The 16,709-nt window shown below is 48.0% G+C and overlaps 1 protein-coding gene across 5 annotated transcripts in view; it reads right to left on the reverse strand.

Moving 5' to 3' along the window:
* CNNM1 (cyclin and CBS domain divalent metal cation transport mediator 1) overlaps nt 1–16,709 on the reverse strand; it is a 232,253-nt gene that overhangs the window by 45,288 nt on the left and 170,256 nt on the right. For all 5 annotated transcript variants that reach the window (XR_010244057.1, XM_063962275.1, XM_063962274.1 and 2 more), the window contains 2 exons: nt 1,484–1,667; nt 706–816 (listed from right to left, as the gene is read on the reverse strand). Coding sequence is in view for 4 of the 5 variants with exons in the window: in XM_063962275.1 (XP_063818345.1) it covers nt 706–816; nt 1,484–1,667 (295 nt within the window). In the remaining variant the exon portion in view is untranslated. The remainder of the gene's footprint in view (nt 1–705; nt 817–1,483; nt 1,668–16,709) is intronic.

A 16,709-nucleotide genomic window follows, 5' to 3' on the forward strand; every position in this document is an offset into this window, starting at 1 on the left:
GGCGTCCCCCCGCATGTCAGTGTGAATGATCGCAGCTGTGCTAAATTTAGCACAGCTACGATCAACTCGGAATGACCCCCAATGTTCGCAGTGAGGATTTATTCACAAAGTGAGTGACCTTTTGTGGGAGGTAATAGGGGGGAGGGGGGCTTATCCACTTAACTGGCAATTTTATTTTCTAATAACCGCTCAGAAGTCTGTGCAGATTTGATTTTAAGTACCAAACGCTGAGCCTCCAGATTCCCCTCTAGACTGAAAGAGATACCATGTTATTTTATATGGATCAGCTACATAAACTTTACAATTATAGATGCTTACACTATTTTCGGGTTGTTTTTTTTTAGTATACCAGAATAACACCTGCACATATTATTCAAGGCGCTGTTGGTTTAATCAGACATGAGCGACGTAGCGGTACAATTTGCACACATACAGATGGAACAGTACAGTTATGTTTTTGCTCCGGCATTCCCATGTTTGTAAATTTACATTTTGTGAAAAGACCTGGGACGATCGCCTGTTATTTCATCCTACTGAGTGGTGTAGCGGAGATTGTACTGGGAACACGAGGCCAAATTCTGCTTGTGAATCTTATAAAATGATGTGGCCCACTGTGGAACCAGGTGAATGTTTTGCAAGTACTGACAGTTATGTATATCTTTAGTACAATTGGTTGAATTAGAATGTTTTATGCACTCTACGTACTGTTTACACAGTTATCCATGTCTGCCAGCTCTTCCTTTATCTGAGGGATTTCATCCATGTGTAGAAACACAGAGTCATTTGGACTTTTTGAACCGTCTGATCTGCTGCAAGCTGTTGGGGTAAAATGAAACATGTCTACTGAAGGGATGAATTTAATATGCAAACCTGCTGCAATCAGGAAGCGGCGGGCTGCCCATCATAACTATAATGTGGGCTAAGGGCCCGCTTCAGACCTGATCGCCCCTGTGCGTTTTCACACAGCGGCTGATTATCAAACTACTAAGCATGACTATGCACCGCAATGCGAAGGCGCATCGTCAAACAGCGACAGGATGGTGCGAAAACTTTGATCGCACGGCCGTTCGCAAGGTGATTGACAGGAAGAAGACGTTTGTGGGTGGTAACTGCCCGTTTTCTGGGAGTGTCTGGAAAAATGCAGGCGTTCCCAAGCGTTTTCATGGTGGGTGTGTGACGTCAGCTCTGGCCCGGCCCCCGATCAGCCTGATTTCTTCGCACTGGAGGAGTAAGTATTGAGCTATACACAGACTGCACAGAATGGGAAAAACGTGAATTTTCGCACAGCGTACACATGCAATTGCACACTTGCACAGGGCGACTTTTCACCCCCCCTGGGCGGCGAATATCTAATCGCAGGACAGTGTAATTTGCAGCACAGTGATCAAGTCTGAATCGGGCCCTATGTTAGAAGAACTTTGTTGAAAAGTGGAAAAATCCAATTAAATGAAATATAATGAGATTGCAATTCAAGCTCCATTACCTAAGTTGCAATTTCTGTCATTCATTAAGGTGGTGACAGTGTCATCTTTTGGAGACTCAGACACTCTATGATACTTTGTTGTTTTGGTGGAGTCACCGTCACTGAACACTTCAATTTCTGGGGACTGCGGAGAACTGTCCATACGGCTAGCTGTCAATGCATTTTGATACTGCTGTCGTGTGATCTATAGGGAGCAAAATAAATAACTATTACGGACAAGCCATATTAATTTCCACACATTTCTGCAAAACCAATGCTAGGGACTTCACAATGAAAAATAAAATACAACTGTGAAAAGAAGTCAGAACTTTTGTGTCTCTTCTTGCTGTATAAGACATGCGTGTTGCTCTCTAGTCCAGCATATGAGTATTCTATCATATAGCTACTGGGTAGCACAAGTTTTACAGAACTATGGACCTGATTTAGAGTTGTATGCAATGCTGATATTTATGGAGTTAAGTGATATTCTGAAAACGGTGCATGCATCATAGTGTCACTGCACACGCGTGGTGATTCACTGCCAATGACTGTATGCTGTAAAAATACAATGGTGCTGTTGTTTAAATAAAAGTATACTGGCCCTGTATGCTGTAAAAATACAGGGGTGCTGTTGTTAAAATAAAAGTACAATGGCCCTGTATGCTGTAAAAATAATGGGGTGCTGTTGTTAAAATAAAAGTACACTGGTCCTCCATGCTGTAAAAATACAGGGGTGCTGTTAAAATAAAAGTACACTGGCTCTGTATGCTGTAAAAATTCTGAGGTGCTGTTGTTAAAATAAAAGTACACTGCTCCTGTATGCTGTAAAAATACAGAGGTGCCGTTATTAAAATAAAAGTACACTGGCCCTGTATACTGTAAAAATAATGGGGTGCTGTTGTTAATATAAAAGTACACTGGCCCTGTATGCTGTAAAAATTCAGGGGTGCTGTTGTTAAAATAAAAGTACACTGGTCCTGTATGCTGTATAAATACAGGGGTGCTGTTGTAAAAAAAAAAGTACACTGGCCCTGTATGCTGCAAAAATACAGAGGTGCTGTGAAAATAAAGGGGCACTGTTCTGTGTGCTGCGAAATGGAGAACAAAAATTTGGAGGAAAAATAGAGGAAGATCAGGAACCACTTCCAGTTCCCAGTACTAGTGCCGATACCCAATGTCATAGAGGGCATGTAAAATCAAAGAAGCAAAAATTAATAATCAGAAAAAAAAGAAATCTGATGAGAAATTTAAAATTGGCAATATGCCATTCACAACACGAAGTGGCAAGGAAAGGCTTAGGCCTTGGCCTATGTTCATGACTGGTGGCTCAGCTTATCATGAGAATGGAAGCGCTCCTCCCTCTCAAAAAATATAAAAAAATAAGAATTTACTTACCGATAATTCTATTTCTCGGAGTCCGTAGTGGATGCTGGGGTTCCTGAAAGGACCATGGGGAATAGCGGCTCCGCAGGAGACAGGGCACAAAAAGTAAAGCTTTCCGATCAGGTGGTGTGCACTGGCTCCTCCCCCTATGACCCTCCTCCAGACTCCAGTTAGGTACTGTGCCCGGACGAGCGTACACAATAAGGGAGGAATTTTGAATCCCGGGTAAGACTCATACCAGCCACACCAATCACACTGTACAACCTGTGATCTGAACCCAGTTAACAGTATGATAACAGCGGAGCCTCTGAAAAGATGGCTCACAACAACAATAACCCGATTTAGTTAGCAATAACTATGTACAAGTATTGCAGATAATCCGCACTTGGGATGGGCGCCCAGCATCCACTACGGACTCCGAGAAATAGAATTATCGGTAAGTAATTTCTTATTTTCTCTATCGTCCTTGTGGATGCTGGGGTTCCTGAAAGGACCATGGGGATTATACCAAAGCTCCCAAACGGGCGGGAGAGTGCGGATAACTCTGCAGCACCGAATGAGAGAACTCCAGGTCCTCTTTTGCCAGGGTATCAAATTTGTAGGATTTTACAAACGTGTTCTCCCCCGACCACGTAGCTGCTCGGCAAAGTTGTAATGCCGAGACCCCTCGGGCAGCCGCCCAAGATGAGCCCACCTTCCTTGTGGAATGGGCCTTAACAGATTTAGACTGTGGCAGGCCTGCCACAGAATGTGCAAGTTGAATTGTGCTACCAATCCCACGAGCAATCGACTGCTTAGAAGCAGAAGCACCCAGCATTGTTGGGTGCATACAGGATAAACAGCAAGTCAGATTTCCTGACTCCAGCCAACCTGGAAACTATATTTTCAGGGCCCTGATAACATCCAGCAACTTGGAGTCCTCCAAGTCCCTAGTAGCCGCAGGTACCACAATAAGCTGGTTCAGGTGAAACGCTGACACCACCTTAAGGAGAAACTGGGGACGAGTCCGCAGCTTTGCTCTGTCCGAATGGACAATCAGATATGGCTTTGTGAGATAAAGCCGCCAATTCTGACACTCGCCTGGCCGAGGCCAGGACCAACAGCATGGTCATTTTCCATGTGAGATATATCAAATCCACAGATTTGAGTTGTTTAAACCAATGTGATTTTTTAGGAATCCCAAAACTACGTTGAGATCGCCCAGTGCCACTGGAGACATCAAAGGGGCTGTATATGCAGTACTCCCTTAACAACTTCTGGACTTCAGGAACTGAAGCCAATTTCTTTCTGGAAGAAAATCAACAGGCCGAAATTTGAACCTTAATGGACCAATTTTGAGACCCATAGACACTCCTGTTTGCAGGAAATGTAGAAATTAACCTAGTTGAAATTCTTCCGTGGAGCCTTCCTGGACTCACACCCTGGCACATATTTTCACCTAAGTGGTGATAATGTTGTGCGGTCACCTCCTTCCTGGCTCTGACCAGGGTAGGGATGACCTCTTCCGGAATGCCTCTTTCCCTTAGGATCCGGCGTTCACCCGCCTTGGCGTCAACGCAGCTGCGGTAAGTCCCGGAACAGACACGGTTCTTGCCGAATCAAGACCCTTCTTAGTATCTCTTGAAGTTCCGGGAACCAAGTCCTTCTTGGCCAAACCGGAGCCACGAGTATAGTTCTTACTCCTCTCCTTCCTATCATTTTCAATACATTGGGTATGAAAAGCAGAGGATGGAACACATACACCGACTGGTACACCGACGGTGTTACCAGAGCGTCCCAGCTATTGCCTGAGTGTCTCTTGACCTGGCGCTTCAGGTGGGACGCCATCATAACCACCTTTGGTCTTTCCCAACGGTTTACAATCATGTGGAAACTTCCAGATTAAGTTTCCACTTTTCCGGGTGGAATTCATTTATGCTGAGGAAATCTTCCCAGTTGCCCACTCCCGGAATGAACACTGCTGACAGTGTTATCACATGATTTTCCGCCCAGCGAAGAATCCTTGCTGTCATTGCCCTCCTGCTTCTTGTGTCGCCCCGTCTGATAACGTGGGCGACCGCCATGATGATGTCCTACTGGATCAGCACCGGTTGACTTTGAAGCAGGAGTCTTCCTAGGCTCAGAGCATTGTAAATTGCCCTTAGCTCCAGTATATTCATGTGGAGAGAAGTCTCCAGACTTGACCACACTTCCTTGGAAATTTTTTCCCTGTGTGACTACTCCCCAGCCTCTCAGGTTGGTATCCGTGGTCCCCAGAACACAGTCCTGAATGCTGAGTGTGCTGCCCTCTAAAAGATGAGCACTCTGCAGCCCCCACAGAAGAGACACCCTTGTCCTTGGAGACAGGATTATCCGCTGATGCATCTGAAAATGCGATCCGGACCATTCGTCCAGCAAATCCCCTGAGATCTGCCGAATGGAATCGCTTCGTAAGAAGCCACCATTTTTCCCAGGACTCCTGTGCATTGATGCACTGATACTTGGCCTGGTTTTAGGAGGTTTCTGACTAGGTCGAATAACTCCTTGGCTTTTTCCTCCCGGAGGAACACCTTTTTCTGGACTATGCCCAGAATCATTCCTAGGAACAGCAGACGTATCGTCGGAAAACAGCTGCGATTCTTGGAATATTTAGAATCCAGTCGTGCTGTCGTAGAACTACTTTAGATAGTGCTCTTCCGACCTCCAACTGTTCTCTGGAACTTGCCCTTTTCAGGATATCGTCCAAGTAAGGGATAATTTAGATGCCTTTTTTCTTTGAAGAAACATCTTTTCGGCCATTACCTTGGTAAAAGGCCCGGGGTGCCGTGGATAATTCAAACGGCATCGTCTGAAACTGATATTGACAGTTCTGTACCACGAACCAGAGGTACCCTTGTTGAGAAGGGCAAATTTGGACATGGAGGTAATCCTTGATGTCCAGGGACACCATATAGTCCCCTTTTTTCCGGTTCGCTATCACTGCTCTGAGTGACTCCATCTCGATTTGAACCTTTTATGTAAGTGTTCAAAGATTTCAGTTTAGACTATGTCTCACCAAGCCGTCTGGCGTCAGTACCACAATATAGTGTGGAAAAATAATACCCTTTTCCTTGTTGTAGGAGGGGTACTTTGATTATCACCTGCTGGATATACAGCTTGTGAATTGTTTCCAATGCTGCCTCCCTGTCGGAGGGAGCCGTTGGTAAAGCAGACTTCAGAAACCTGCGAGGAGAAGATGTCTCGACTCTCCAATCTGTACCCCTGGGATAATACTTGTACTATCTAGGGGTCAACCTGCGAGTGATCCCACTGCGCGCTGAGACTCTTGAGACTACCCCCCCACCTTGAGTCCGCTTGCATGGCCCCAGCGTCATGCTGAGGACTTGGCAGACGCGGTGGAGGGCTTCTTTTCCTGGGAAGGGGCTGCCTGCTGCAGTCTACTTCCCTTACCTCTATGTCTGGGCAGATATGACTGGCCTTTTGCCTGCATGCCCTCATGGGAAAGGAAGGATTGAGGCTGAAAAGACGGTGTCTTTTTCAGCTGAGATGTAACTTGGGGTAAAAAGGTTGGATTTCCCAGCTGTTGCCGTGGTCCCCAGGTCCGATGGACCGACCCCACTAACTCCTTCCCTTTATACGGCAATACTTCCATGTGCCGTATGGGATCTGTATCACCTGACCACTGTCGTGTCCATGACATCTTCTGGGTGATATGGACAACGTACTTATCTTGATGCCAGAGAGCAAATATCCCTCTGTGCATCTCACGTACATATATATAGAATGCATCCTATTAAATGCTCTATATGAATAAAATATTTTCAGTCAGGGAATCCGACCAAGCCAACCCAGCACTGCATCTCCAGGCTGATGGCGATCGCTGGTCGCAGTATAACCACCGTATGTGTGTATATACTTTTTAGGATATCTTTCCAGCTTCCTATCAGCTGGCTCCTTGAGGGCGGCCGTATCTGGAGACGGTAACGCCACTTGATAAGCGTGTGAGCGCCTTATCACCCTAAGGGGTGTTTCCCAACGCGCCCTAATTTCTGGCGGGAAAGGGTATAACGCCAATATTTGCTATCGGGGTAACCCCACGCATCATCACACACTTCATTTTATTTTATCTGATTCAGGAAAAACTACAGGTAGTTTTTTCACTCCCACATAATACCCTTTTTTGTGGTACTTGTAGTATCAGAAATATGCAACACCTCCTTCATTGCCCTTAACGTGTGGCCCTAATGAGAAATACGTTTGTTTATTCACCGTCGACACTGGATTCAGTGTCCGTGTCTGTGTCTGTGTCGACCGACTGAGGTAAATGGGCGTTTTTAACGCCCCTGACGGTGTTTCTGAGACGCCTGGACCGGTACTAATAGTTTGTCGGCCGTCTCACGTCGTCAACCGACCTTGCAGCGTGTTGACATTCTCACGTAATTCCCTAAATAAGCCATCCATTCCGGTGTCGACTCCCTAGAGAGTGACATCACCATTACAGGCAATTTCTCCGCCTCCTCACCAACATCGTCCTCATACATGTCGACACACACGTACCGACACACAGCACACACACCGGGAATGCTCTGACAGAGGACAGGACCCACACTAGCCCTTTGGGGAGACAGAGGGAGAGTTTGCCAGCACACACCAAAACGCTATAATTATATAGGGACAACCTTATATAAGTGTTTTCCCTTATAGCATCTTTATATATATCTCAATATCGCCAAAATCAGTGCCCCCCCTCTCTGTTTTAACCCTGTTTCTGTAGTGCAGTGCAGGGGAGAGCCTGGGAGCCTTCTCTCCAGGCTTTCTGTGAGAGAAAATGGCGCTGTGTGCTGAGGAGATAGGCCCCGCCCCTTTTTCGGCGGGCTCGTCTCCCGCTATTTAGTGAATCTTGGCAGGGGTTAAATATCTCCATATAGCCTCTGGGGGCTATATGTGAGGTATTTTTCGCCAAAAAAGGTTTTCATTTGCCTCCCAGGGCGCCCCCCTCCCAGCGCCCTGCACCCTCAGTGACTGCCGTGTGAAGTGTGCTGAGAGGAAAATGGCGCACAGCTGCAGTGCTGTGCGCTACCTTTAGAAGACTGCAGGAGTCTTCAGCCGCCGATTCTGGACCTCTTCTTACTTCAGCATCTGCAAGGGGGCCGGCGGCGCGGCTCCGGTGACCATCCAGGCTGTACCTGTGATCGTCCCTCTGGAGCTGATGTCCAGTAGCCAAGAAGCCAATCCATCCTGCACGCAGGTGAGTTCACTCCTTCTCCCCTAAGTCCCTCGTTGCAGTGATCCTGTTGCCAGCAGGACTCACTGTAAAATAAAAAACCTAAGCTAAACTTTCTCTAAGCAGCTCTTTAGGAGAGCCACCTAGATTGCACCCTTCTCGGCCGGGCACAAAAATCTAACTGGAGTCTGGAGGAGGGTCATAGGGGGAGGAGCCAGTGCACACCACCTGATCGGAAAGCTTTACTTTTTGTGCCCTGTCTCCTGCGGAGCCGCTATTCCCCATGGTCCTTTCAGGAACCCCAGCATCCACAAGGACGATAGAGAAATGAAGCTTGTTAAAGCACAGAAAAAAAATAACTGTGCGTTCAGAGATATCACAAATCCCCAAGGAGAGTCCAAGTGTGTCCGCGATTGCGATGTCTAGGCCTGACCCTCCCAAGACTGTTTGGAAAGAGGAGGCTACTACTACCATTTGCACACCCCCTGCAAGTACTGTGAGGAGCACCGCCAGTCCAATTGCTGATATTGAGATTGAGGATGTCACTGAAGAAGTACAACAGGAAGAGGAGGATATTGGTGTAGCTGGCGCTAAGGAGGAAGTTGACAATGAGGATTCTGATGGTGATGTGGTTTGTTTAAATCAGGCACCAGTGGAGACAGTTGTTGGCCATGAGATGAAAAAATAAGATTTTAAACCTACCGGTATATCTTTTTCTCCTAGTCCGTAGAGGATGCAGGGTACTCCGTAAGGACCATGGGGAATAGACGGGCTCCGCAGGAGACATGGGCACTAAAAAAGAACTTTAGGAATGGTGTGCACTGGCTCCTCCCTCTATGCCCCTCCTCCAGACCTCAGTTAGAGAAACTGTGCCCAGAGGAGACGGACAGTACGAGGAAAGGATTTTTGTTAATCCAAGGGCAAGATTCACACAAGCCCACACCATTCACACCGTATAACTTGGGTTATACGAACCAGTTAACAGCATGAAAACAACACAGCATCAGTCAGAGACTGAACAAAACTGTAACATAACCCTTATGTAAGCAATAACTATATACAAGTCTTGCAGAAGTTGTCCGCACTGGGACGGGCGCCCAGCATTCTCTACGGACTAGGAGAAATAGATTTACCGGTAGGTTTAAAATCTTATTTTCTCTTACGTCCTAGAGGATGCTGGGGACTCTGTAAGGACCATGGGGATTATACCAAAGCTCCCAAACGGGCGGGAGAGTGCGGATGACTCTGCAGCACCGATTGAGCAAACATGAGGTCCTCCTCAGCCAGGGTATCAAACTTGTAAAACTTTGCAAAGGTGTTTGAACCCGACCAAGTAGCAGCTCGGCACAGCTGTAATGCCGAGACCCCACGGGCAGCCGCCCAAGAAGAGCCCACCTTCCTAGTGGAATGGGCCTTAACCGATCTTGGTAACGGCAATCCAGCCGTAGAATGAGCATGCTGAATTGTGTTACAGATCCAGCGAGCAATAGTCTGCTTAGAAGCAGGAGCGCCAACCTTGTTGGCTGCATACAGGACAAACAGTGCCTCTGTTTTCCTGACCCGAGCCGTTCTGGCCACGTAAATTTTCAAAGCCCTGACTACATCAAAGGACTCGGAATCCTCCAAGTCTCGCGTAGCCACAGGCACCACAATAGGTTAGTTCATATGAAAAGATGAAACCACCTTGGGCAAGAATTGAAGATGAGTCCGCAATTCTGCTCTATCCACATGGAAAACCAGATAGGGGCTTTTGTGAGACAAAGCCGCCAACTCTGACACTCGCCTAGCCGAAGCCAAGGCTAACAACATAACCACTTTCAAAGTGAGATATTTTAATTCCACCGTTTTAAGTGGTTCAAACCAGTGGGACTTAAGGATACTCAACACCACGTTAAGGTCCCAAGGCGACACTGGAGGTACAAAAGGAGGCTGAATATGCAGCACTCCCTTCACAAAAGTCTGTACTTCCGGGAGAGAAGCTAATTCCTTCTGAAAGAAAATGGATAGGGCCGAAATCTGAACCTTAATGGAGCCTAATTTTAGGCCCAAATTCACTCCAGTTTGTAGGAAGTGAAGGAAACGGCCCAGATGGAATTCTTCCGTAGGAGCATTCCTGGCCTCACACCAAGAAACATACTTCCGCCATATACGGTGATAATGTTTAGCTGTCACGTCCTTCCTAGCCTTTATCAGAGTAGGAATGACCTCATCCGGAATGCCCTTTTCCGCTAGGATCCGGCGTTCAACCGCCATGACGTCAAACGCAGCCGCGGTAAGTCTTGGAACAGACAGGGCCCCTGTTGCAACAGGTCCTGTCTTAGAGGAAGAGGCCACGGATCTTCTGTGAGCATTTCCTGCAGATCCGGATAGCAGGCCCTTCGCGGCCAATCTGGAACAATGAGAATTGTCTGTACTCCTCTTTTTCTTATGATTTTCAACACCTTGGGGATGAGAGGAAGAGGAGGAAACACATAGACCGACTGGAACACCCACGGTGTCAACAGGGCGTCCACTGCCACCGCCTGAGGGTCTCTTGACCTGGCGCAATACCTCTGTAGTTTTTTGTTGAGGCGGGACGCCATCATGTCTATTTGGGGCAGACCCCACCGACTTGCAATCTGTGCTAAGACTTCCTGATGAAGTCCCCACTCTCCTGGATGTAGGTCGTGTCTGCTGAGGAAGTCTGCTTCCCAGTTGTCCACCCCCGGAATGAACACTGCTGACAGTGCGCTTACATGATTTTCCGCCCAGCGAAGAATCCTGGTGGCTTCCGTCATTGCCACTCTGCTCCTTGTGCCGCCTTGGCGGTTTACATGAGCCACTGCGGTGATGTTGTCTGACTGAATCAGAACCGGTCGATCGCGAAGCAAAATCTCCGCTTGACGAAGGGCGTTGTATATGGCCCTCAGCTCCAGGACGTTGATGTGAAGACAAGTCTCCTGGCTTGACCAAAGACCTTGGAAGTTTCTTCCCTGTGTGACTGCTCCCCAACCTCGGAGGCTCACGTCCGTGGTTACCAGAATCCAATCCTGAATGCCGAACCTGCGACCCTCTAGAAGGTGAGCACTCTGCAGCCACCACAGGAGAGATACCCTGGCCCTGGGGGACAGGGTGATCAACTGATGAATCTGTAGATGTGACCCGGACCACTTGTCCAGTAGGTCCCATTGGAAAGTCCTCGCATAGAACCTGCCGAAGGGAATGGCCTCGTAAGACGCCACCATCTTTCCCAGGACTCGAGTGCAGTGATGCACTGACACCTGTTTTGGCTTCAATAGGTCCCTGACCAGAGTCATGAGTTCCTGGGCCTTTTCTATCGGCAGATAAACCCTTTTCTGGTCCGTATCCAGAATCATGCCTAAGAAGGTCAAACGAGTCGTAGGAACCAACTATGACTTTGGGATATTGAGAATCCAGCCGTGTTGTTGCAACACCTTCAGCGAAAGTGACACACTGTTCAACAACTGCTCTCGTGATCTCACTTTTATTAGGAGATTGTCCAAGTACGGGATAATTGTGACACCCTGCTTGCGCAGAACCACCATCATCTCCGCCATTACCTTGGTGAAAATCTTCGGAGCCGTGGAAAGCCCAAATGGCAACGTCTGAAATTGGTAATGACACTCCTGTACCGCAAATCTCAGGTACGCCTGAAGAGGTGGATAAATGGGAACATGAAGGTATGCATCCTTTATGTCCAGGGATACCATAAAATCCACCCCTTCTAGGCTGGCGATGATCGCTCTGAGCGATTCCATCTTGAACTTGAACCTTTTCAAGTATAGGTTCAAGGATTTTAAATTTAAAATGGGTCTGACCGAACCGTCCGGTTTCGGGACTACAAACAGGGTTGAGTAATACCCCTTCCCTTGCTGAAGCAGGGGAACTTTGACCACCACCTGTTGAAGACACAATTTGTGAATCGCATTTAAAACTATCTCCCTTTCTGGGGGAGAAGCTGGTAGGGCCGATTTGAAAAACCGGCGAGGAGGCACCTCTTCGAATTCCAGCTTGTACCCCTGGGAAACAATTTCTATTGCCCAGGGATACACTTGTGAGTGAACCCAAATGTGGCTGAAAAGTCGAAGACGTGCCCCCACTGGGTCGGACTCCCTCAGCGGAGCCCCAGCATCATGCGGTGGATTTTGTAGAGGCCGGGGAGGACTTCTGCTCCTGGGAACTAGCTGTGGTAGGCAACTTTTTCCCTCTGCCCTTACCTCTGGCAAGAAAGGACGATCCTCGTACTCTCTTGTTTCTATTTGACCGAAAGGACTGCATCTGATAATGTGGCGCTTTCTTAGGCTGTGAGGGAATATAAGGCAAAAAAATTTGATTTACCTGCCGTAGCTGTGGAAACCAGGTCCGAGAGACCTTCCCCAAACAATTCCTCACCCCTGCAAGGTAAAACCTCCATATGCCTCTTTGAGTCAGCATCACCTGTCCATTGCCGGGTCCATAGGACTCGTCTAGGAGAAATCGCCATAGCTTTGACTCTAGAACCCAGTAGGCCAATGTCCCTTTGAGCATCTCTCATATATAAGACATATATCTTTAATATGACCCAGGGTCAATAAAATGGTATCCTTATTCAGGGTATCAAGTTCCGCCGACAAAGTATCTGTCCACGCTATCACAGCGCTACAAACCCAAGCCGACGCTATCGCCGGTCTGAGTAAGGTACCAGAATGTGTGTAAATGGACTTCAAGGTAGCCTCCTGCTTGCGATCAGCAGGATCCCTGAGGGTAGCCGTATCTTGGGATGGCAGCGCTACCTTTTTGGATAAGTGTGTCAACGCTTTGTCCACCCTTGGGGAGGATTCCCACCGTATCCTGTCCTTATTCGGGAAAGGATGCGCCTTAAGAATCCTTTTGGGAATCTGCAGTTTTTTGTCTGGAGATTCCCAAGCCTTTTCAAATAACTCGTTCTGCTCATGAGACGGGGGAAAGGTTACTTCAGGTTTCTTTTCCTTATACATGTGTACCCTCTTGTCAGGGACAGGGGGGTCTTCTGTGATATGCAAAACATCTTTTATTGCAATAATCATATATTGAATACTTTTAGCCAATTTTGGCTGTAACTTTGCATCATCGTAGTCGACACTGGAGTCAGAATCCGTGTCGGTATCAGTGTCTACTATTTGGGATAGTGGGCGCTTTTGAGACCCCGAAGGTCCCTGTGACATAGGGGCAGGCAGGGCTTGACACCCTGTACATTCCTTGGACTCAGCTTTGTCCAACCTTTTGTGCAATAAATTCACATTAGCACTTAAAACATTCCACATATCCAACCAGTCAGGTGTCGGCGTTGCCGACGGAGACACCACAGTCATCTGCTCCACCTCCTCCCTAGGAGAGCCTTCTACCTCAGACATGCCGACACACGCATACCGACACACCACACACTCAGGGAATCCTCTTATCTGAAGACAGTTCCCCCTTAAGGCCCTTTGGAGAGACAGAGAGAGAGTATGCCAGCACACACCCAGCGCTAATGACACAGGGAAAAAAACACAATATGTTTAGCGCTGTTTATCCGTATCTGCGCCAAATTACGTGCCCCCTTCTTTAAAACCCTCTTTCACAGTGTAAGCAGGGGAGAGTCCGGGGAGCTTCCTCTCAGCGGTGTGCTGTGGAGAAAATGGCGCTGATGAGTGCTGAGGAACAAGCTCCGCCCCTTCAGCGGCGGGCTTCAGTCCCGCTGAAAATTTTAAAAAACTGGCGGGGGATCTCTTATATACAGTGCCCAGCCTGTATATATCATTTTAAGCCAGATATGGAGGTTCTTATTGCTGCCCAGGGCGCCCCCCCTGCGCCCTGCACCCTTACAGTGCCTGCGGTGTGTGTGTTGTGTGGGAGCAATGGCGCGCAGCGTTACCGCTGCGCGTTACCTCAATGAAGATCTGAAGTCTTCTGCCGCCTCTGAAGTCTTCTTTCTTCACATACTCACCCGGCTTCTATCTTCCGGCTCTGCGAGGAGGACGGCAGCGCGGCTCCGGGACGAACGGCAAGGGTGAGACCTGCGTTCCATTCCCTCTGGAGCTAATGGTGTCCAGTAGCCTAAGAAAAAGAGCCTAACGTTAAAGTAGGTCTGTTCTCGATGCAGGGAGTCTGTTGCCAGCAGGCTCCCTGAAAATAAAAAAACCTAACAAAATACTTTCTTTTCAGGAAGCTCAGGAGAGCTCCCTGTAATGCACCCAGTCTCCTTTGGGCACAGTATTAAACTGAGGTCTGGAGGAGGGGCATAGAAGGAGGAGCCAGTGCACACCCATTCCTAAAGTTCTTTTTTAGTGCCCATGTCTCCTGCGGAGCCCGTCTATTCCCCATGGCCCTTACGGAGTCCCCAGCATCCTCTAGGACTTAAGAGAAAGCCCATTGTCATGCCTGGGCAAAATACCTAAAAACCACCTCTTCTGTGTGTACTTATTTCTCCACAAATCTGGACAACAGGTGTCAAGCTGTGTGTTGCCTTTGTCAATCCATAATAAGTAGGGGTAAGGACGTTAACCACCTAGGAACATCCTCCCTTATACGTCACCTACAGCGCATTCATAAGAAGTCATTGTCAAGTTCAGAAACTTTGGGTAAGAGCGTAAGCAGTCCACTGACACCTAAATCCCTTCTTCCTGTTGTACCCAAGCTCCTACAATCCACACCACCAACTCCCTCAACGTCAATTTCCTCCTCAGTCAGGAACGTAAGTAGTCCTGCAGGCCATGTCACTGGCATGACTGACGAGTCCTCTCCTATCCGGGATTCCTCCGGAGGATCCTTGAGTGGTACGCCTACTGCTGCTGCTGCCGCTGCTATTGTTGCGGCTGAGAGTCGATCATCATCCCAGAGAGGAAGTCGGAAGACCACTTGTACTACTTCAACTAAGCAATTGACTGTCCGACAGTCCTTTTTGAGGAAGATGAAATATGACAGCAATCACCCTGTTGCAAAGCGGATTACTGAGGCCATAACAACTATGCTGGTGTTAGATGTGCGTCCGGTATCCGCAATTAGTGCAGGGGGATTTAGACAGTTGATGGTCGTACTGTGTCCCCGGTACGAAATCCCGTCTAGATTCCACTTCACTAGGCAAGCGATTTCCGGACTGTACAGGGACATTAAGAAAAGTGTTCTCAGTATCCTGAAAAATGCGGTTGTACCCAGTGTCCACTTAACCATGGACATTTGGACAAGTGGAGCAGGGCAAACTAAGGACTACATGACTCTGACAGCCCACCGAGTAGATGTATTGCCTTCTGCAGCAACAACAGCAGCGGCACCAGCACCAGCATCTCACAAACGCGAACTCGTTCCTAGGCAGGCTACGCTGTGTATCACCAGTTTCCGTAAGAGGCACACCGCTGACAACCTCTTACGGAAACTGAGGGACATCATCGCACAATAGCTTACCCCACTTAGACTCTCCTGGGGATTTGTGATATCTGACAACGCCACCAATATTGTGCGTGCATTACATCTGGGCAAATTCCAGCACGTCCCATGTTTTGCACATGCAATTAATTAGGTGGTGCAGAATTCTTTGAAAAAAGACAGGGTCGTGCAGGAGATGCTGTCGGTGGCACAAAAAATTGCGGGCCACTTTCGACATTCAGCGACTGCGTGCCGAAGACTGGAGCACAAGCAAACACTCCTGAACCTGCCCTGCCATCACCTGAAACAAGAGGTGGTAACAAGGTGGAATTCAACACTCTATATGCTTCAGAGGATGGAGGAGCAGCAAAAGGTCATTCAAGCCTATACTTCCACCTATGATATAGGCAAAGGAGGGGGAATGCACCTGATTCAAGTGCAGTGGAGAATAATTTCCGTGTAGGTTCTCCAACCCTTCGAACTTACCACACGTGAAGTCAGTTCAGACACTGCCAGCTTGAGTCAGGTCATTCCCCTCATCAGGCTTTTGCAGAAGTAGCTGGAGAAATTGAAGGAAGAGCTAAGATAGAGCGATTCCACTAAGTATGTGGGACTTGTGGATGGAGCACTTAATTCGCTTTGCCGGGATTCAAGGGTGGTCAATCTGTTGAAATCAGAGCACTACATTTTGGCCACCGTGCTCAATCCTAGGTTTAAAGCCTACGTTGTAGCTCTCTTTCCGGCAGACACAAGTGTGTAGCGGTTCAAAGACCTGCTGGTGAGAAAATTGTCAACTCAAGCGGAACATGATCTGTCAAGAGCTCCTCCTTCATTTTCTCCCATAACTGGGGCTCCACCTGCCCACTCGCTGGCAGTGATGCAGGGCAGTCAGGAGCAAGTGTTGACATTTGGTCCGGACTGAAGGAGCTGCCAACAATTACTGACATGTCCACTGTCCCTGCATATGATGCTGTCCCCATTGAAAGAATGGTAGAGGATTATATCGGTGACAGCATCCAAGTAGGCATGTCAGACAGTCCATACGTATACTGGCAGAAAAAAGAGGCAATTTGGAGGCCCTTGCACAAACTGGTTTTATTTTACCTAAGTTGCCCCCCCTCCAGTGTGTACTCCGAAAGAGTGTTTAGTACAGCCGGTAACCTTGTCAGCAACAGGAGGTTACTTCCACAAAATGTGGAGAAGATGAAGGTGGTCATTCCGAGTTGATTGCTCGCTAGCTGTTTTTAGCAGCCGTGCACACGCTATGCCGCCTCCCACTGGGAGTGTATTTTAGCTTAG

Source organism: Pseudophryne corroboree, chromosome 3 (genome assembly GCF_028390025.1).
Source record: "Pseudophryne corroboree isolate aPseCor3 chromosome 3, aPseCor3.hap2, whole genome shotgun sequence".
In the NCBI taxonomy this organism is placed as follows: domain Eukaryota; kingdom Metazoa; phylum Chordata; class Amphibia; order Anura; family Myobatrachidae; genus Pseudophryne; species Pseudophryne corroboree.